The 22,222-nt window shown below is 25.8% G+C and overlaps 1 protein-coding gene across 1 annotated transcript in view; it reads right to left on the bottom strand.

The window, feature by feature from the left end:
* The window catches only part of LOC136085783 (probable serine incorporator), a 43,439-nt gene that overhangs the window by 16,027 nt on the left and 5,190 nt on the right, over positions 1 to 22,222 (bottom strand). Inside the window, exons 2-3 of the mRNA XM_065807233.1 lie at positions 16,653 to 16,884; positions 2,809 to 3,141 (exon numbers count right to left, since the gene is read on the bottom strand). Coding sequence (XP_065663305.1) covers positions 2,809 to 3,141; positions 16,653 to 16,884 — 565 coding nt within the window. The remainder of the gene's footprint in view (positions 1 to 2,808; positions 3,142 to 16,652; positions 16,885 to 22,222) is intronic.

The following is a 22,222-nucleotide window of genomic DNA, read 5'->3' as shown; positions in this document are numbered from 1 at the left end:
ATTATTTATTTTTAATCAAAAAAATTTAGCCAAAACAATTTTTTTAAACATTTTCTTTAATATGAACACAACTGGTCTCGGCACTTGGGGACCCCTTTAATAAAAGCAGTCAGTAAATGTCATTCATTTAAATTCAGAGAAATCTCATTTAAAAAATGTTATCAATACAAAAAAGTTATACTCCGAGATTTATTGGTCACTTGAGATTTAATTTAAAAAAAGCCGCATTTAAGAAGTGAGCTATTGCTTCATTTACTATTAGCATATTTCATTCAATCCCACAATTCTCCTTTTCTGTTTTTTACTAATAACATGTTTCCTAAATAGCAAATTTAATATAAAAAAAGATTCTTGATCAGCTTAAAAAGTTACACCAGAAAACTTTTTAAGTTCAATGATATCAAGTTTAACTTTTGAAAGTTTTAAGTTCATTTTTCAAAATGATAAAAAAAATCTAATTATGCATACGAAAACTTAAAAATTTATAACAAATTTTTTTTGTATGAGCATTTTTCGACAAAAAGTTACGTAACACAAAATATAACGTAATCTAGTTTAAAAAATATTTTTAAAATAGTAAATTTTTTTTTTAAAAAGTAATTTTTAATCATTTCATTCTTTGATTAGAAAATCAACTTTAAAAAAAAAAACTATTAAACAATTCTTTGTAAAAATAAAAATAAAAACAAAAATAATAATAATATATAATAAATAATTTAAAGTAACTTCATAAAATAATCTTTTAAAAGATTTTTAGAATGATACGGAATAATAGTTTTAAACGTTTAAAATTATCATAAAAAATACAAACCTAAAAAAAATTTTAATATAACATTTAATTTACACATAATGCATTTGTTTTAAAGATCATTATAATGAATTTTTAATTTTATTTAAAGCCTTCGCATAAATAAAAAACTTTAAAAAAGAACAGCAATTATAAGTTATATGTAACGTAAAGATTTTTTAAATTGCATTTAAATTGTTATAACATCAAAACAGCCGTTGTCCAATTGTTAAAAAAAAAACATTACTAAAATATACAATAAAAAAGGAGATGAAATATTCTAAAGAATAAGGAAAGAAACTTCTCTTGACTAATGTTAAATAAACTGAATAAAATAACACAGATTTTGATTGCATAACTTGGTTCCATACAACTTAGGAAAATTTTATTTTAAAAATTTGATCAGACACTGTTCAACCCAAACAAGTTTTGATTAGACATTTTGTCCAAGACATAAAAAATAAATTGAGCCCTGTTTTGAATTATGAAGATTTTCATTCTTGTAATTATTTAAAAGAAACATTTAAAAAATTATACTATGCACTACAGTGCATAGTATAATTTTACTAAACATAATAAAAAGAAGCCAACTAGAACTGAATTAGATATGCATGCAATTTAAAAAGTTTCAAAGTGCAATTACACTGTTTTTTAAAATGTTTTTGTTTGCATTTTGAAGGACATTTTCTTTTCAATTCAAAATGCAAATGTATCAAAAAAAATTTAAATGTTACAGTCGCATTTTGAATCACTTTTTTTTCTCAATTCAAGATGAGTTTTTAAAATTACATTTTTTTTCAATTCAAAATGTTAATGCATCATTTTTTTTAAACGTGTTAGTCAATTTTAAATCACGTGATGGGCATAGGAATTATTAATTACGTTGAAACTTATGTTTTTCATTAGAAAAATAAATTTTTATTCAAACTTTGTCAAACATAATTAATTTAATAAAAAAACATAAATGACACACATTGAAATTTTTTTCTAAAATAAGTCTTAGTAAAATAAATTACTTTAAAAACATGTTTTAAACATTTCAGTAATTTGACTAATAATATTATTAATAAGCAACGATAAATAAAAATGATAGATAAAAAGTACCTGCTACAGACAACAAAATTAAATCATCAAAATCAGCCTAACACTATTATTTTTCTTACAATTTTCTTACAATACAGTGTATAAAAATTAGTAGAGAACTCAAACCATTACTTTTAAAAATTTTGTTTATATTTTGCTATATATATTTTTAACACCTGTGTCTAAATTGTTATAGCTAATGTATGTAAACGAACAGTTATACATTAAACTAAGCGCTGTTGCTTGCGCAACTGTACCGTTACTTTTATTTTTTTCTTAAAGTCACGGTAATGATTTCTGATTAGCTGATTTTTTTTCTTTTTATTTAAAGAATGCATGCCCAAACCAAAACCTTTATTCGATGTATGTGCGCTCCACAGCGCCTACCCCTAAATCAGTCGATGTATGCGTGCTCCACTTTGCCTATTCCTAAATCAGTGGATGCATGTACACTCACTGCGCCTATCCCTATATCAGTCGATGTATGTAAATAATAAAAATCAATGTAACTTTCAATATACAACAATAATAACTTCCAATAAAAAATAGTTAAAAAACATCTAAAAACATTTTTCTTAGTGAAGGACTTGATCACTGTGGCAGATGAATCAATGAGATACCACAATGCTATAGGTACAATCTAGAATTGCAATTCTTTTTAAACTTGTACAAATAAAACTTTCATAATCGACCGATAATATTCGCAGCCATGACTTAAAATAAACCAATCAAACTTTACTACCGTGACTTTAAGATAAAAAAATAAAGCAATGGTACCATTGCGCTAGCCACAACGTAAACTATAAATACACACAATAAAAACTATTGTAAACAACAAAAAAAACAACCATAACAAATAAGTCTTTTAGAAGTGCTCTGTTTTTTTATTTTTTAAAAGTGACAAAAATTAATATCATATTAAATTTAGATTGTCTTACCAGATTGAGGTTGTCTGTTTTGTACAGCAGGTGTCAAAGCAATAAAAGAAATCACACATGACATTACCAACTGAAAACTTACAACAAACTTTTCTGTACCACATTTAGATGTTGGAGAATTAGTAAAGAAAATAAACATACAAATGATCCCCGCTAAAGAGACAGCATACATTAAAAATGTTGAGCTGACAAGTGCAAAAAACCAAAATTTAGAATCTGATTCTTCCATTTTTTCTACCCAGGCTCCATTCCATGAATGCGCAAAGTCAACAAGAAGTACAAGTTGAAGCAATATAAAGAGGAATGCTCCAATCAAACCAATATACATCCATGCTAAACAAAAACCATTAAAAATATTTATCAGCAGTAGTTATCTACTTTAAAAATTAATAGCAAACATCAAAGTATCAAGGTTTGGTTAATAACAGGTTTGACCAAAAATTAAATTGTACTTGGACAGGTGGATGCTTTATTACATAAAACAAAATAGTTATTTTGTTATTGTTGTTGCTATAAACACTTTTTGTGTTTATTTTTTAATATTATTTTTATTTGTTATGTTTTTGTTTATGTCATTTTTAATGAAACTTGGGTTTCTATCTTATTTTATCATTCCTTTATTTTCTTGTATGTGAAGATATTTAACTTGTATGAACTTTTTCTTTAACTTGATTTTTTAATGTTTATCAAATTATTGTTATTTATTTTATTTAATATTGTTTTAATCTTATGATAGTTTGTTATATTTTATTTTACGATAGATTATCATATTTTATATTATAATAGGTTGTCATATTTTATCTTATGACAGTTGTCATTTTTTATCTTATGACAGTTTGTCATATTTTATCTTATGACAGGTTGACATAAAACAAACAAAATCAAAATCAAAATCTTCATTTTGCTTTGTTTTCCAATTTATTGTGTTTTAATACAAAAATAGTAACAAGTACTTAAAGAAAAAGTAAAAGAATAAATAAAAGATAATATCTCTAATTATTTTGTTATTGTTGTTGTTATAAACCATTTTTTTTGTCACATTTTATCTTATGATAGGTTGTCACATTTTATCTTACGACAGGTTGTCACATTTTATCTTATGACAGGTTGTCATATTTTATTTTGTGACAGCTTGTCATATTTTATCTTATGACATGTTGTCATATTTTATCTTATAACAGGTTGTTCATTTTATCTTATGATAGGTTGTCATATTTTATATTACAATAGGTTGTCACATTTTATCTTATATTAGGTATTAAAAATCATATTTTACCTTATAATTTAAAAAAAAGCCCTCTAATTCTCCAACTTACTACTGGATATCAATAGTCCAAGTCGCATTTTGCCAACTAAATCTGAAAAAATGTTCCAATTTGCCCACTTAAGGTACTAATAGTTCCAAATATGCTGATGTATGATTGAAAAATTAAAAAAAAGGGGGATGGGGTATCATACCCATCTTCCTCCCCATATAGATTGTTTAATTTTATCTTATGATAATTTGTTACATCTTATTACTATTTACTTCTACTATAATTGTAACTATTCTACTTATGTATACATATTCAATTGTTGTTTGAAAATTAACATTGATTTCCTTTTTATAGTATTTTCTGTTTCTTTTGATATTACTAATGCTGTTAATATAATTAAAAATACTTTTGAAAGAGTACTTGTGAAAAGAATTTAAAAAACAACAAAAACAAACAAACAGAATTGGAAACAAAACCACTTTTTTGGTCAAAATTTTGTCTATTTCTGTCAGCCATTCACTTTAGACCATTTGCTATTTAACACCTGGCCTTAACTAATCTTAACTTAACTTAATCTAATATTATCTATAAATTTGTCAAATCAATTTGATAAATTGACTTTGTAAACAACAGTTTAAGGAGTGAGTTCAATCAAAAACTTGTGAAAATGCATAAAAAGAAATGTCAAATCCAGGTCTTGTTAAGAAGTGCAACATTGTAAACAGATTCATTTTTCACTTTATTTAAAATAAGTTTAATATGTTTCTATTCTACAAATGAATTTCATAAATACAAATTTATTATGAAATGTTTTTAATAATTTAAAATTAAAATAAATTAAGTTAAAATAAACTGGTAATTTTTGGCAAGTTATTGATGTAATTGAAATTAAAATAAAATAAGTTAAAATAAACTGATAATTTTTGGCAAGTTATTAATGTAATTAAAAAAAAGTCAAAATAAAAATGCTAATAATATTTGTCGGAGATTTTTTATTTTTTGAAAATTTGTGTTATGCAATTTATGAACAATAATATGAATAATATAAAATATCAAGTGAAATAAGTAAATATTATAATAAATATTATAATATAAGCATATTAAAAATAAAATTAAATATTATAAGTAACATAAGTAAAAATAGTATTTAAAAAAGTAAAATAAATCACAATAATAAAATAATAAATAAAAGTCAAGACTCTTGTTTCAGAGTTAAGAGTTGAGAGAGGCTTGTAACAACAATTGATTAAAACAAAAAGGTAGCCCCTTCAGCAATAGTATCCCTTTTGCCCTTTTGGGGATGTGAATTAGTGATTGACCGAAACAGAAAAAAAGCTGAAACCAACACCAACATTTCGGCAAATATTTTACTGAAACCAATACAGACATTTCAGCTAGTCAAAATTAATTTCATGAGAAAAATTTATTTAAAAATGCAATTTTATATTTGTTGATTTTTCATACTTGTATTATGTTAGAATTGATTACACGTGTATTACAAATTGAGATTTAATACATAAGTTAGCGATATAAGTTAATAGCAAAAAATAACAACAAGGACAATTAATTATGCATAACAAGATATTTACCGAATTTATTAAAAATACCCAAACAAAAAAATATTATTGGTTCAAATTGAAATTTCGACAGAAACCAATACTGAAACAGAATTTTGGTCGATTACTAATGTGAACACAGTTGAACAAAAATAAAAAATGAAAAACATTCTGACTTTAGTAAAAAAAAAAGATTACTTTTCAATAGAAAGAATTAATAAAGTTAAATAAGAACATCATTTAATTTCATATTTATTATTTAATAAGAAATTTAAAAACATAAATTTTACATAAAGCTTGGTTTGCAATACTGAGAAATATTGTACAACAGCTGTGCGATTTTTTTGTTTAACTATTGCAGAAATTAATTAGTTTTTATTCTTGTAAAAATTTATATAAAAAAAAACTTAAACAAAAAAAAAATCTAAAAGATGTTTCCATTATAAAACAAAGTTGTTGTGCAATTGTTGTACAACATTCCTAAAACTATTGGATGAGATATAACTTGCATATCTCACCCAATAGTTTCACACACACACATATATATATTTATATCCAAAGATATAAATATATGTGTGTGTGTGCGCATACATACATGTATTTGTATGTATGTATGCGCACACACACACAAATATATGTGTGTGTGTGCGCATATACACATATGTATGTATGTATGTATGTATGTATGTATGTATGTATGTATGTATGTATGTATGTATGTATGTATGTATGTATGTATGTATGAATGTAGGGAAACACAGGGTAAGATGGCGAATGGGGCAAGATGACTTTCCATAAAATAACTCAACAAAAAAACTTAAAAATGGGTGAAAACGAAACTGCATTTCCATCTTGTATTTTAAAATGCCAATTGGTTTTTTAAAATATTATTAACGCAACTTTATGCGCATAAGTTTACTTTTTGCTGTAAAAAAAAATACCTTGCTTCCGGTTATTCAAAATGAATGGTGTCCTTCAGGTAAAACTTTTTAAGAAATATTTTTTTGTGGAGCATGTTTATTTTGTGTTACTTTAGTTAGAGTAGTAAGTATTTTTCAAATTTTTATAAAATTGGAAGCAGAATTTGCAAAATAAGTCATCTTGCCCCGGTCACGTGACCAGATAACAAATTTATGAACTTATTATTTTAAATTTTATTTCAAATTTTCAACTTGCTAATTAAAAATCAATGCAGGCAATGAATTATTATGGTATCATGAACAAATTGACAAAGCATTACTGTTTCATGACTGATAGTTTTACAATAACTCAGGTTTTTCAAAACGCTTTCCATCTTGCCCCATGTTGCTATGTATGTATGGTATGTATGGTATGTTTGGTATGTATGGTATGTATGTATGTATATATGCATATATATATATATATACATATATATATGCATATATATATATATATATATATATATATGCATATGTGTATGTATATAAAGAGATGCAAAAAAACACGATTTTTTGCTGTTGTGTTTTTTTCACCCCAAAAAAGCTTTTTTGGGTTTTTTTTTGGAGTTTTTTTGGCTTTTACAGATCCTTTTAGTGTTTTTGTTTACTTTTAACTTTTTTAAATGTTTCCAACTATTTTTTAATTCTATTTAGTTTTGTTTGAGTATTTTAGATTCTATATTAGATTATATTAAAATTTATTATAAAATCTATTATAAAATCTATTTTTATTAAAGCGTGAACAGAGTTCACAAAAGAGTTAAATTAATGATTTTTTATTGATAAAATGGTTAACAAACTATTTGTTATTTTCAAAATTTGAATTCAAAAATTGATAAAAAACAATTTTATTTTAAGCTTTTTTTATCTAAAACTCATCTACAGAAGAATTTTGACTAGAAAACTCTTATTCTTGGTCAAGTGACTCAAATTCTTGTTCAGGTGACTCTTCAACTGAAATATTTATTGATTCATGAGATTTATCTGAAATATTTATTGGTTCTTTAGGCAGAATTGGTTGTTGTGTTGCACCCATATCCATTGCTTCAAGTTTTAAATTTTGCGATACAAGCACTAATTTTGCTGCTCTTTCATTTGTTAATCTGTTTCTTTTGGCACTGTGAATATTTGCATAACTGCTAAAACTTCTTTTACAAGCAGCACTTGTAGCTGAAGAATTTTTGCTGCTACTTTTGATAACTCAGTAGATGAACATAATCCCTTCCACCAGTTTGGACTAAATGTTAGATCAATAGTTGTCCATATAAAATTTTTTGAAAAAACTCCTCCTTTACATTGGTAATTTGCTAGATCAGCCATCAGAATATCTATTTTGGTATTAGGTGAGTTTACAGCAATTGAATATATTACTTCACATGCATCAATCTGTTAAAAGAATTTAAATTAATGGTTTTACTTAGTTTAATAAAAATAAACAAAAGTTACTAATAATTTAACCTTTGATGATGAGATGGCCAAAGATTTTAAAGATTGTTTATTTTTCTGTATACTCTCAAGACACGCCACAATGGAACCCCATCTATTAATAAATAGATTTTAATCACATATCATAGTTTAATAACATAAATTTATAAATAAAGTAGATTACTATATAAATCTATGTTTTAGTTATTTGTTTAAAAATAACAATTACCTGGTCTTTACCAGAAGTTTTAATGAAATGTTTGAATCAACTGTTGATTTTTGAATTTCTTTAAATATTGCACCTATTATGTGTGAGTTTTTTATTTCCTTTACAATATCTGTTGCTTGTGACATTAACACACAAAGAGTAGGTATTTTTATAATTAAAAAGCAAATTGAGACCATGAGATATACATCCATAGCAGTTAAGATAAGGATAGCTGTTTTTCAATAGTTTCCATGCCTTTTTCTTTATTCCCATAACTTTTTTAGGATTAATTTTCTATTATTCGTATTTCATCTGCTATGTATTGACCAGAATGACTTGATGAACCTAATAATTATTACTTTCATGTAAATACTTTACAAACTGTTCAGTTATAAAATTAGATAAAGTTTTGAATGTGAAGAACTAAGTTACAAGTTGGGAAAGAGTTAAAAACAATTTTATTAAAAAATGTATTATTATTTATTCTTAAAAATAAACATACATTTTTGCAAATTTTACCTGAAGGCAGAGATTTCCATAAAATAGGCAATGATGAAGGCAATGTCAACACAAAGTTGATAACTGCTTCATTTCTGCAAAATGTAAATAGTTTTTAAGTTTAAATCTTTAAGTTATTTGCATTAATCATACATTCGTATTTTTGTTTAAATTTATTAAACTAATACTCACCTAATATTACTCCATCCATCACACATAAGTCATACAGAATCTGCTATTGCAAATAATTCTATAAAATTGCTTGATATTCTATTGAATTCTTTATCCAAATGTGTGTTTGACACTTCATACCTAGATGGGAGCTAATAAGCTGGGCATAAGTTATTTAAAAAGGTTTTCCAGTATTTATTATCAACTAAACTCATGGGTGACCCACTTGTGTAAATAGCTCTAGATAGATGTGCACCAATTGATTCCTATGACATTATTAATCTTAGATAAACAATTAAAAACAAATATACTATACAAAAAAAAAAAAAAATGTTGATACCTTTTCACATTGTTTCATGCTATCAAACATTGAACAGGATTTATCACTTTTAGAAACTGGTTCTGAATATTTTAAAGGGTCTGAAATAAGGTTTTTAAATTTGCATGTTGCTTTTCTTTGTGTTGTTTCTGTCATGATTTTTTTTGACATGACTGTGTGATCATTTAAAAATTTGTATTTGACTTCAACTGGACATTTTCTACATTTCTTAACTTGTTACAAGCGGGGCAGGTAAAAATACCTGCTTTGCGGACTGCTGTCTATTAGCAGGTCGAGTATTTTTACCCGTTTGAATGAATTTAATTTAAAAGTGGCACAAAGTAATTTTACTCGATTGGTTTACATATGAAACTGATTAGACTAGCTCGTAATTTTTTGTTTAGACTCTTCAGACTCTTCAACGTAATTTCTTTAACATTTGTTTATATAATAAAGATAACGAAAAAATCATCAATTTTGTTATGTTATTGTTTACATTCCGATTGCTCATAATTTATATGCATAGACTAAGCAATCTCTAATTGTTTCCTCTTTTATAAAAACATTCATTAATTAAGAAATGTTAAACGGATATTTTAAAAATATTTCAGACAGTTTTTATTGAGCTTTTGACGATCGAACATCTTTTTTTAAATATTTTTTTATTACAAAAATTTTTGTCGCAAAAAATGGATTCTGATAGTGGTAGTGACAGTGAAGTTTACGCAGACAATTTATCGCAAATTGCAAGTGATGCCGATATTGCAGAAGTTGAAAGCGAGTGTGAAAGTGATGAGGACTTTTTTCATCCTAGAAGACGTAGAACTTTACCCATACCGCCAAGCGATTCTGAAGAAAGTGAGAATGAAGAAGTGGAGTGGTCAGAATATGACAATCCTCCAATTATAGTACAATTTTTAGGACAAAGTGGCGTTGTTGTGATACCAAGTGATTCAAAAAGTGTAGCTGAAGTTGTTCAACTTTTTATAGGAGATGATTTATTCGATTACATGGGCAAAGTTCGAAAAGATACCAGGGATGAATATTGGTCAACAGAAAGAGCAATTGCAACCCCAATTTTTGCAGAAGTAATAAGTCGTGATCGTTTTGGCCAAATATGGTATTCTTGGCATTTTTCCAACAATTCAAACAATCAAAATGAAAGAGACTGGCTTAAAAAAATTCGTCCAATTATAGAATATTTCTTACCCAAATTTGAGAATGTTTATAAGCCGCAACAAGAATTATCATTAGACGAAAGTATTATGCCGTGGCGAGGTCGATTATCATTCAAAGTATACAACGCATCTATAATCCACAAATATGGGCTGCTCATACGAATGGTCTGTGAAGCAAAGAGTGGATATATTTTCAATTTCAAAATATATGCTGGTGATGGCAGTCGTCTTCAAGAGACAGTTCTGCAACTTTTGCAGCCATACGAAAACTTGTGGCACCATGTCTACATGGACAATTACTATAATAGTGTCAAAACAAGCGATGTCTTGTTGCAACACAAATTTCGAAGCTGCGGTACGATACGCAAGAATAGAGGCCTTCCTGAATGCCTAAAAAAATAAAATTTTAAAAAAAGTCGAATCCATGTTCCGTCGCCGAAAAGACATTCTATTGCATAGCTGGAAATCAAAAAGACCCGTAAGAATGATAACAACAATTCATTCCGCAAGTATCGTCAAAAGCGCAAATTTTAACAGGAATACCAAGCAGAAAATTTGGAAGCCGATATGTGTTGTCGATTACAATAAGTATATGAAAGGTGTCGACCGCGCTGACCAATACTTGTCATATTACTCAATCGTAAGGCGCACAAAAAAATGGACAAAGAGGACAGTCATGTTCATGCTCTAAGATTTTAATGCATTCAGAGTATTCAAAACTTTAAATAACAACTCAAAAAAAAGTTATAAAAACTTTTTACTCGATGTTGCCAAAGATTGGATAAGTGGTAAAGCTATTGATAATTCGGATGATCCAGTACCAAGTACGTCTGCATCTACACCCACAAGAGGTGATTTACCACACAAACTATTGGATGCCAAAAAATATAAAATTGTGAAAATAGTTACAATTGGTGGCCTAAAAAAGCACCCTCAAAAACAATGCCGGGTCTGTGCTACACATAAAAAAATAAGTTTAACGTGCTTTATGTGCGAGTTTTGCAAAGTGCCTCTTCATAAAGGAGAATGTTTTTTTAAGTACCACACAGTACAAAAATATTAGTTTTTAATAAGTTAATTAGTTTTAAAAACAATTTTTAGAAATTAATTACTTTATATAAATTGTAAATATTTTTAAACAATATATTATACTATATTATTATAAAAAATTGTTGCAGTTTTATTAATTTTTATTAAAATATGTTTTTGTATACATCAGTTCATCTATTTTATGAACCGCATATTAGATTTTAAATGCGTAGTTTTATGCGAATTTTTGCCCGCTACGCACACGTGTTTAGTCTATTTCGCTACCCGCTTATAATGTGTTAATACGCATGGTCATTCCTGTTCCACTTTTCGACATGACATCATTGCAAAAAGAACATTGAACCCTTTCCATTTTGCTCACCTGGCTTGCTGGCATGAATAAAATGCTCACAGATGTTTTTTTTCTACCCCCAGTGTGGCCACAGACTACTCTATTATTACTACTCATTATTATGTTCTAATCAAACAACTTAAATGATGTGACTATTTTGATTAGAAATCTGCTTAATTAATGCTTACTTATAATGGCTATATTCTAAAATAATTTCATAATTCAGTTATATTATTCAAAAAACTAATGATGATAATTTTATTACTAAAAATTTACTTTACTACAAATTATGATAAACTGGTACATTAAAATTTTTAAAACATCATCATTAATAATCTTATGTTTCAAAACAGTTATCATAAAGGTATAAAATTAAAAAATAAAAATACTACAATACAATTATGCAATATTATTTATAACATGATTGAAAATACTATTTCCATTTTCTGAAATTAAATGTTGACAAACTTAATTTATTTGGAATTGCAGAAATAAAATTAAAAAGCAAAAAGCATAAAACAAGATAGCAAAATTAAAAAAAACAAACTAAAACTATGCATAACTTATACAATACATACAAGATTTGCAATGCAGTGTTATTTTATTTATAAATTAAAAAACATCATTTGTAAATTAAAAAAGTTCTCATTCATTCTACAAATTACAAAAATTAGTTTTCATTTATTCTGTTGAAAAATTTGTTTTTAATGTTAACTCAAAAAAAATATCTACATACAAAAAAAAAATAAAAAAGACAAATCTCCTTTACTTATGATGTCTTTGTATTTTATTAGAAAAATGTTTCTTTAAATAATTTTTTCAGTTTTATTATAATTAAGTCATTAAAGAACAATTATAATTAAGTCATTAAAGAACAATTATTAAACTTATTTGCTGAACATTTGAAGAACTTGTAAAACAAGACAGATAAATGGTATGTTAAATAGGAGAATGACAAAGTCTTTTAATAAGTATCACCTAAAAACACACTTTTGAGGTGATATTTATTTAAATGTTAAAGGTGTTAAAGTAGTTAGTTAAAAAAATACAGAAATTTTTTTTTTTTTTGTGGGGTCTGCTACTTTCAGGAACTTTAAAAGCAATACTAATAAAATCATTTGTTAAATAAAAGAATGAAAACTCTCCTTTAGTAAATAACACTATATAATAATAAATAATTTTTCTTATTTTAAACACTGAATAATTTTTAATTATTTCAGTGTTTAAAATAAGAAAAAGAGTAGTTTGAAAAAAAACCCAAAAAAACGTTTTTTTTTTAAAAAAAATAATAACAAAAAAAACGACTCACATCTCTATGTATGTATATATATATATATATATATATATATATATATATATATATATATATATATATATATATATATATATATATTAGGCAGGTATGTTTTTAGGGGTTGGAAAAACTACAACTTTTCCACCTTATTTTCCCATTCTATATTGTTATACGAGACTTTTCCTAACAAAATTTTTGAAAAATTTAAATTTCCTGACCTCCCTAGGGGTTTGAATATTTTATATTTAGTACATTTTTAGGGGAATATATATTTTTTTAATTTGCATCGCCGGACCTATGCACAGTTATAACTACAGCACGCAATAATAAATTTTATGAAACTGCGCTGTGTTTATAACTTTTTAAATGGCAATATCAACACGTTCAAATACTGAAATATTTTTATTAGGACAAACCCACAAAATTGATTGCAGAATTTTGCCTACAAAAGGCAACATTTTGAAATATTTTTATCACTGCTGCAAAATACACACACAAAAAAAAAAAACACACCAAAATTATTTCCTGCCCTCTAAATATAAGTCATGAGCTGCTATGTAGTGGTAAAATATGTCAGTCCAAATGTTTTGTTTCTGCTCTTAGAAAACCATGGCTTATAGGTGGTATACCACACATTAGTTGCAGAAGTATTAGGTAACTATTGATTTAAATAATGTTTATAATTTATTACATAATTATTGATAATTAATGATATAAAAAGTAAAGTTAAATGACAAATGAAAATTTATTAAATTATTTAAAATTTTTTCAAATTAATTACAAGAAACTGGTATCATATCGTTCAAAAAAAATGGAAACGCAAAAGCTGCATGAAAATAATTTTTTGGCATTAGAAAAGGAATTGTTTGACATAGAACACCCAAAACTTTATGAAATAATTGAAAAAGATAGAATTTGATCAAAAGATGCAAAAGAATGCGATATTTTATTTTATGAAGACCAAAAAACTGCAAGAACAATGATAACTGAAAAAATAGAAAAAAGATAAAATAACTGCAAGACAAAAGATAAAATAACTGCAAGAACAATGATAGTTGAAAAAATAGACAAAAAATAGATCAAAAAGTTTATTCTAACAGAGAGTTTTGCTAAAGGAAAGCAATAGTAGTAAATAGTAATGAAGGAAAGGAGTTTGAGCAAAAGGAGGAATCTGCCACAAAAAACTCAAAGCTAAAACAATTTTCATCAAATAGCAATTGTATTAATGAAAATCTAGAGTTATTTTTGTTAGAAAATTTTGATAATGAAGAATTTCAATATAATAACTATGTTGAAATTAAAAAACAGTCAACTAACATAAAACGAAATGAAGTGACAGTAACAGTGGATATTGATAATCTTATTCAAAAAACTTCAATATATTGAGGGCCTTTTGGGATTTCTGTTGAAATACTCTTTTGGAATTTCTGTTGGAATACAGGATTATTATCATTATTTTTAAGATGTGGAAATATTAATCTTAATGAAGTAAAACTTTTTAAGACAAAAGTAGAAAAAATAAGAAAAGATTTATATGTTAGTGAATCAGAAATAATTAAAGGAAAAATGAAATAAAAATGTAAAATTAGTAATTTAATTTTGCACGTTGATACATAAAAAGTTAAGGCTTTAAATGAATACTATATTTCTGAAGTAATTTTTCTTATAAAAAGTTAAACTTTTCTCACAATTTATTAAGTATTTCTTCAGACCAGTTACATTTATAAAATGGGAAATTAACTCTGTGTTCCTTTAAAACCAGTAAAATATCTTATAACTTTTCCAATTTAATTGTTGAATTGATAAAGTCTTTTACTAATTTAATAGCTCTTTCACAACAGTCATTGACACGCACTAATCTTTTTCTAAACCTTTGCATATTTTTATAATCAGAATCATGAGTCCAAAAATCAGATAGACTTTCTAACCACTTTGATAAGTGAGCAACTATTTTAAATATTAGCCAAGAATTTTGACCAATGTAATCATTAAGTTCTGAATTTTCATTCATTTCTACAGGCTTAAACTTTTTAAGTTTGAAGATTTCAGGTAATTTTGTTTTTAACAACTGCTGAGCAACTTTTTCTTTAACTTTATTGTCGAGACTTTTATCAAATAAACAAAAGACAACTGTTTCTTCAGAAAAGTAATAACTGAGTCTAAGATAGCTTGAAATAAAAGCTTGAGAAACATCATCATTAAAAACTTTAATTTTTATTATCTCTTTAACTGTACACAAATCATTATGAGCAACAGAAACAATTTGACTTGATGGAAGAAAGTTTTTGCATGAATTGAAGCTACATATATCTCAGCCTTTCAAAATACTGTTTCTTCTTCTTGGACTAAAAACTTTATGATTGGTTGAGTAAGCTTCATTGCCAAAATGTGTAACAAATGAGTAAGCTTCATTGCCAAAAGGGTCTACCATAAATCTAGCTTCATGTTTATGTTCAGCAGCTGGTTTGTGTATAATAAATCCAGGAACTGTCTTCCTTCCTTCCAGAAAAACAATGACATTGACACAGATGTTTATAATCATTTCTGGGGAGAGTATGAAGTTCCAAAGCTTTTTTGTAAAAAGATAAACTTTTTGTGGCCATATCTTCTAATGGACTTTCACTAACTTCGCACCACAGAAACTTTGATAATTGATCCATATTTTTTTGAACATTTTCATGCCAAGCAGCTTTCAATCTTGTATAAGTAGATTTTGATGTGCCTTTGCTTTCTGTTTAAGTGATTGCATTTGTTGCATGTAAAATATATTGTTCTTGAGAATGTTTTCCACAAAGAAGTCTTAACAGAGGTTGATTAAAAAGTTCTTCTAAATTACTTATACAACCCTTATTACAACCAGTGTTACATGCTGTTGCGACATCAGAAATTCCAATTATAAAGCCTTTAATTTTAAACTTTTTTATATATTAACTGGAAGTTAAAGAAAAATATTTAAGCTATTAGCACCAATACTTATACAAAAATTTAACATAAGAACAAGTAAAAGAGCTTATAATAGTTAATATGATGTTTATTACAAGTGTAACTAATAATTTTGCCACCCACTGTATATATTTGCCTTCTGAAGTATTAAATAGGCAAATATATATGCATTGAGTTGAAAAACTTTTTAAAATAAAATGTAAAACTTAAAATTTAGGAGTAAGTTGTATTTTAAAATATAATACACTAATGATAACAAAAACACTTAAAAAGTTGTTGTCATGCCAATCATCATCCCTATGATGTTAATCATGAAGTAAAAAATTGATTATGAACAAATAATCAGTATTTAGTTAATTCAATAACTTATGTCAGATCATAAGTTAAAAGTAACAACAACAACAACAACAAAAAAAACAGGTTCATAGTTTTTACTTTTCTCAAAACATTTTGCTGATAACTTTATGTTAAATTTATCAAAATATATATATTATAAATTTTAATTATTTTTACATTTTTTTAAATTATAAATTGTCCATATAGCAAATAAGTAATCAAAAAGAACATCAATGAAATAGTTGTTCAATGTAAATGCACACTAAAAATGCATATACTAAACATACTAAAAGATATTAAATAGTCAAGGAAAAGATTACCTTGAATAAATTTTCCATCTTTGCTTGGTATAAAAAAAGCTCCAACAATAATTCCAATTAAAACAAGAAATTTGATAGCCCAAAAACCATTTTGAATACCAGAGCGAGGATCCTTTGATGATTTCACTCCAAACATTATTACAGTGAGCAATAAAAAAAACATAACTGCACCAAAAGAAACACGGTACACTGCTATATATCCAACAAGTTCTCTACAATCAGCTTTTGCAGCCTAAAAATTATCAATATCAAATTCTTTTAAATAAAAATGTCACTGTCACACTTGAGATTAGGTTTTTAAAATTTTTATTATAATTTTTTTATTGTTAAGTGTAGCCCAACCAGATGTTTATGGTGGTGATGGTGGTACATACCAGAAGATTTGGTAAAGTCAAACAAAAGATAAGCTGTTGATGCACCACTATATACAAAATGAAATCTATTGTGTTACCATAAAACAGAAAAATAAAAAGGTTCAGCAAAAATCAGTGCAGTGATGATGCAAAGATACTTTTCATAAGTTTCGAGTTCAACTCCCATCATATTCTTGTAATACTTCAACCATCCGTTATTTATTAATTAAATGTTTTGCTGGTTCATTTTTTTGAGCATTTTGTTCAAAGCAAAACGTTGATTAAAAAAAACCATTTAGTATATGTGTATAACAGGGATGAGACAATACTTTAATAATTTTTATAGTGTATTGGTCAGTTTAATTATAATATGATATTTAGATACTATTTACTTTTAAATACTTTAACATTAAGATACTTAAGATAAATAACTAAAAACAATGCATTACTGATATAAATGTACAAACAACTTTTAATTATGTTTAAATAACAACTTTTGTTAAACCCGGGAGAAAGTTTTTGTTGAGTGCAATTTGCAGAAAATCATCTTATGCTGAAAAGTTTAAAATCTAAAAACTGAAAAAAGTCTAAAAAATTTTTTGAAAATAACTTAGCAAGAAATTCAGCTTGCTGTTATGTCGATCAAAAGCATTTAAATTTTTTAATAAAGCTGCACTAAAAACTAAAAGGAAAATGAAGCATATTATATTTACTTAGTTTATATTATATATAATAAGTATAGATCGCTTAAACAATATTGAAAAAAAATTGAACTGATGTGCGAGCTTGTAAGTATGCATACAATACTTTTTTATTTAAGAATATTTTAATCACTGAACATTGTGGTTTTAATGCTGTAAATATTTCAATATTGTAAAGAACTGTTGTTGTATTGTCAGTAAGAACTGCTATCCTATGGTGTTGTCTTATTGTAAGTAAAAACTGTTGTTGTATGCTGTTGTGGTATTGTAAAGAACTGATTGTCAACCGAAATTTGGAAAAGAATTTTCAATATTAGGACAACAAAAATAATTGTTTGCAATAAAAATGACCTGAAATACTCTTAAAAAAATTGTTGAGGTTTTACTTCATAAATTGTGAACTGGTTACTACATATTAGTTCACTACCAACTAAATTACAATTATATTTTTTCAAAAAATAATTTCATAAAAACGAAATTTTTATTTTTATTTTAATAATACATTATCTTTATTTTTAACAAAAGTTTAATAACATTCAGACCATTTTAATTTTTATTTTTCTTATAACAATAATTACATTAAATTAACTATAGAAAAATAAATGTTTTTTGCCACAATTTATATACATACTATATACAGACATGGCCATAAGTTGAAATCTACTTCACTTTTTTGAAAATATTCAACAAAAGTTGATTTTAGAGTGAAAGTAATAAAATTTTATAAAAAAATAAATACTTTTTTAAATACTTTTATTTTCAATAAAAGCATTTATTTTATATACAATTTATTGATATTTTGTTGCATCTCCTTTGGCCTTTATCACCTCTGCAATTCTTAGCTTCATATTACCAATTAATTTTTCACAATCTGCCTGTATAATTTTTGCCCATTCAAGAGCAATAACTGCTAACAAATGTTTTTTTTTTTGAAGTGCTTAAATGTGTCTTGACCCTTAAGCATTACCCATAAATTTTCTATAGGGTTAAGGTCAGGTGACTGTGCCGACCATTCTAAAATATGGACTTTATTTTTAACCAACCATTCCTTCAAATGATGTGCAGGAATGCAATGGAGCATTGCCTGAAATAATATTGAAAATTTATCTTTATTTGGAAATATTTGATTGACAGATGTGTTATAACACGCTTCTAACACTTCAATACATTTTTTTTTAATTTAGGCTTCCTTTGCATAAAATCATTTTCCTTGGTCTTTCTACAGCCATATAATCTCAAATCATTAAACAACCTCCACCAAATGTAGTAGTAGGCACTAGAAAAATCACTCTTTAGACTTTTTAACTGTTTTAACAGATCTGCATTATGCAAGGTATAATTATAGAACAAAAGCAAAATTCACATTTTTATTACAAAATCGAGAGTAATGGGAATCCCAGTAATAAAATATAAATTGAGGAATTCTTAATTCTTATTTAAAACCAATTTATTGATTTAGCCTGAATATTTATATTTAAAGTATATTATTTGTTATTGTTATCAAACTTTTTAAGTGGATTTAATTTTATTGCGACAGCTGTACATTAACATTTTATTAGGTTATGTAAATCATTTTTTTATTACTTTTAAACAAGCTATAAAAAACAAGCTATAAAAAAGAAACAAAAGTTATAAAAAGTTTATTGAAATTTTTTTTTTCTTTGAGTGACAAAAAAATAAAGGTGATTCATTAAAAAGTAAGAAAAAATAAATGTACTCTTTCACTTTTTATTACTATTAAGCTTTTGAAATCTTATAATTTATTCATTTATGAAAACTCAGTGTTAAGAATTTTTCATTTTAAAGAATCATATCTCATTGCCCATTCATTTTCTAAAGTAAAAACTTGTTCCAGATTCTTGTTCCATATTTAAAAGGAACTTGCTCTAAGTTCCACAAAATATTGAATTTGTTTGAACATTGTTCTTATTTTCTAATTATTTTTAACTGTAACTTATATTACAAATGTAAAAAATTTTGTGAAAAATTGTGATAAAAAAATATATTTTCTAAAACCAAAGCTTTTTTTCAAGTTTTCATTTACTTTTAAACAGTTTTTTACTTTTCCTAATGTCCTGAAAACACAGTTTATTTTAGCATATACTTTCTAAACATTAAACAATATATTTTTGGATATACTTTAATTTGAGCATGTAGTCGTATACTTGTTGTATACAACTACATGCTCAAAATACTGAATGATGATGAAGAAATTTTTGATCTGTCCAACAGTAAATAAAACCTCTTTACTTCCAACATAACTTCTTTAACCTTTACTTCAACAATCAGTAAAATACATAATATCATTCTCAATCATTGATAAATACTGATTTTTTTGAAGTTTTTAACTGCAAAATAACCTTCATATAATAAATTTCAATAAATTTACAAACAACAGTATATATATATAGGTTTTGCTTCACTAACAACAAAATTTGCAATAAGTTGATCTTATTGTAAATTTTGTTTTACTTACTCATTCAAATCAAGTTGAATGTAGACTTACTTATTCAAAACAAGTTGAATCTAAACTTTCTCACTAAAAGCTAGATGATCTAAACTTACTCATTCAAAACAAATTGAATCAGCCCTTGGAATTAGGAAAAATAAGGTCAGTAAAAAACTGCCGATCTAAAACTGTTTTATGTTAGCATCAGGTCAGCACAAAATTTAGAACCAGAGCTTGACAAATCAACGACTAAGGGGAAAATTCAGTATAAAATTGACAAAAACAAAATTGCCAAAAGTTTTATTTTATTTTTTATTTTAATTAGATTATTAGGAGTTAAAAAAAAAACCTTCTTTATTTTGTTTTAAAGTTTTTTTAAATTATTAGAATTAGAATAAAGCACTTGTTTTGCCATTTTATTTTTATTATTTTTTTATAACTAAAATAAAACGTTCGCCATTTTTATTTTTATTATTCTATTTAGACTTTAAATCAAACTTTCGTTTTGCTGTTTTTAGTTTATATAAAATAGAAAACAAAACTAGGTTTTAAAATTTTGAGGTCAGCAAAAAAATGCAGAACTCAGACACTGTCAGGTGGGCAATTTATTTGCCATTGCCAAATGTTGACCCTAATTCAGAGAGTTGAATCTAAACTTACTCATTCAAAACAAGTTGATCTAAACTTACTCATTCAAAACTGATTGAATCTAAGCTTATTCATTCAAAACAAGTTGAATCTAAACTTATTCGTTAATATTTTTAGAAGTCAACGATTTCCTTTTTAAGGCAATTAAAAACACAAATGCTTTCAGTTAATTTTATAAAGCATAATACTCATTACACTTTGTTACACAAGGAGAACCCATAATAAAGCCTGGAATAAAAATGAGTGAAAATAATATTTGAAAATGTTGGTTTTATTAAGGGAAAAAAAAAACTTTTTTATACTTAAAAAATTTTAACTAAAAAATCAATAAAACAACTAGCAGAAACTGAAAAAATAGAAAAAATATAAAAAGGAAAAAAAATGCACTTTTATTGCACTTCTGTTAAATTTTTTGAATGAAAATATTTTTTTAAATTTATTGTTCAGGTAACCAAATAATAGTTTAATAAGATATGGGATGCAACTATTTTGCAAAGGTATTTTGCTGAAGAAATAGTTAACTAGCTAAAATAAACATAATTGCAGTACTTAACATACAATAAAAATTTATTGTGTATTACTGTGTATAAAATAAAAAACCTATATTCTTTCTTTTCATAACACCTTTACATAAGAAAAAGTAGTAAAAAAATTTGATTTCTACACAAATCATATGTAGCTTCATTACATGCCTAAATATTTGAAACAACATTGTTATATACTTTAAAATTTTTTTTAATAATTGGTACTTAGACTATTTATAAAAACGAATGTAGTACTTTCTAAAAATACTTTTTTTGTGGTACCTTAGAGGTTCAAATTGAGTAATGATGTAGCCCAATAGTAAATTTGTTTATTACTATTTGGCAATATAAATATACATACATATATATTTTTATAATTGATTTTTTGACAAGATTGAATAAAAATAACTACATAGTTTTTACTACTAAAAGTTTCATGAGTTTAGCAATCATCAGGTAAAAAATACTTGTGTGTTTTTTTGCAAACAGTATTGGATTACTTAGTATTTTTGATGTAATAGTGGAGTAAAAATCGAATGTCAAGTTGAATAAAAACGCAATGTTGTTTTTCTGGTATACCCACCCTGCAATTGCATAAATAAAGAAAACTGCCATAAAATAGGAAAATGTAAAGACTCTAATGTTATTTATAAATGTATAGTATCTCCCCTAACACTTCAAAAAAAGTATATATTGGCCTAGCAGAAGGTGAATGGAAGAAAAGATGGGCTAACCACAAACACTCATTCACAAACAAAAAGATGAAAAATTCAACCACCCTTTCAAAGTATATATGGCAGATAAAAGAAAACTTGAAAATAACACCCAAATTAACCTGGTCAGTAATTAAACAAGTCCCCTGCCTTCAGCAATGTATCAAAAAAATGCTTGCTTT

The sequence above is a fragment of the Hydra vulgaris genome, chromosome 10 (assembly GCF_038396675.1).
Source record: "Hydra vulgaris chromosome 10, alternate assembly HydraT2T_AEP".
Lineage (NCBI taxonomy): Eukaryota > Metazoa > Cnidaria > Hydrozoa > Anthoathecata > Hydridae > Hydra > Hydra vulgaris.
Note: the sequence above shows the minus strand (reverse complement) of the source record. Positions and strands in the feature narration are given on the sequence as shown.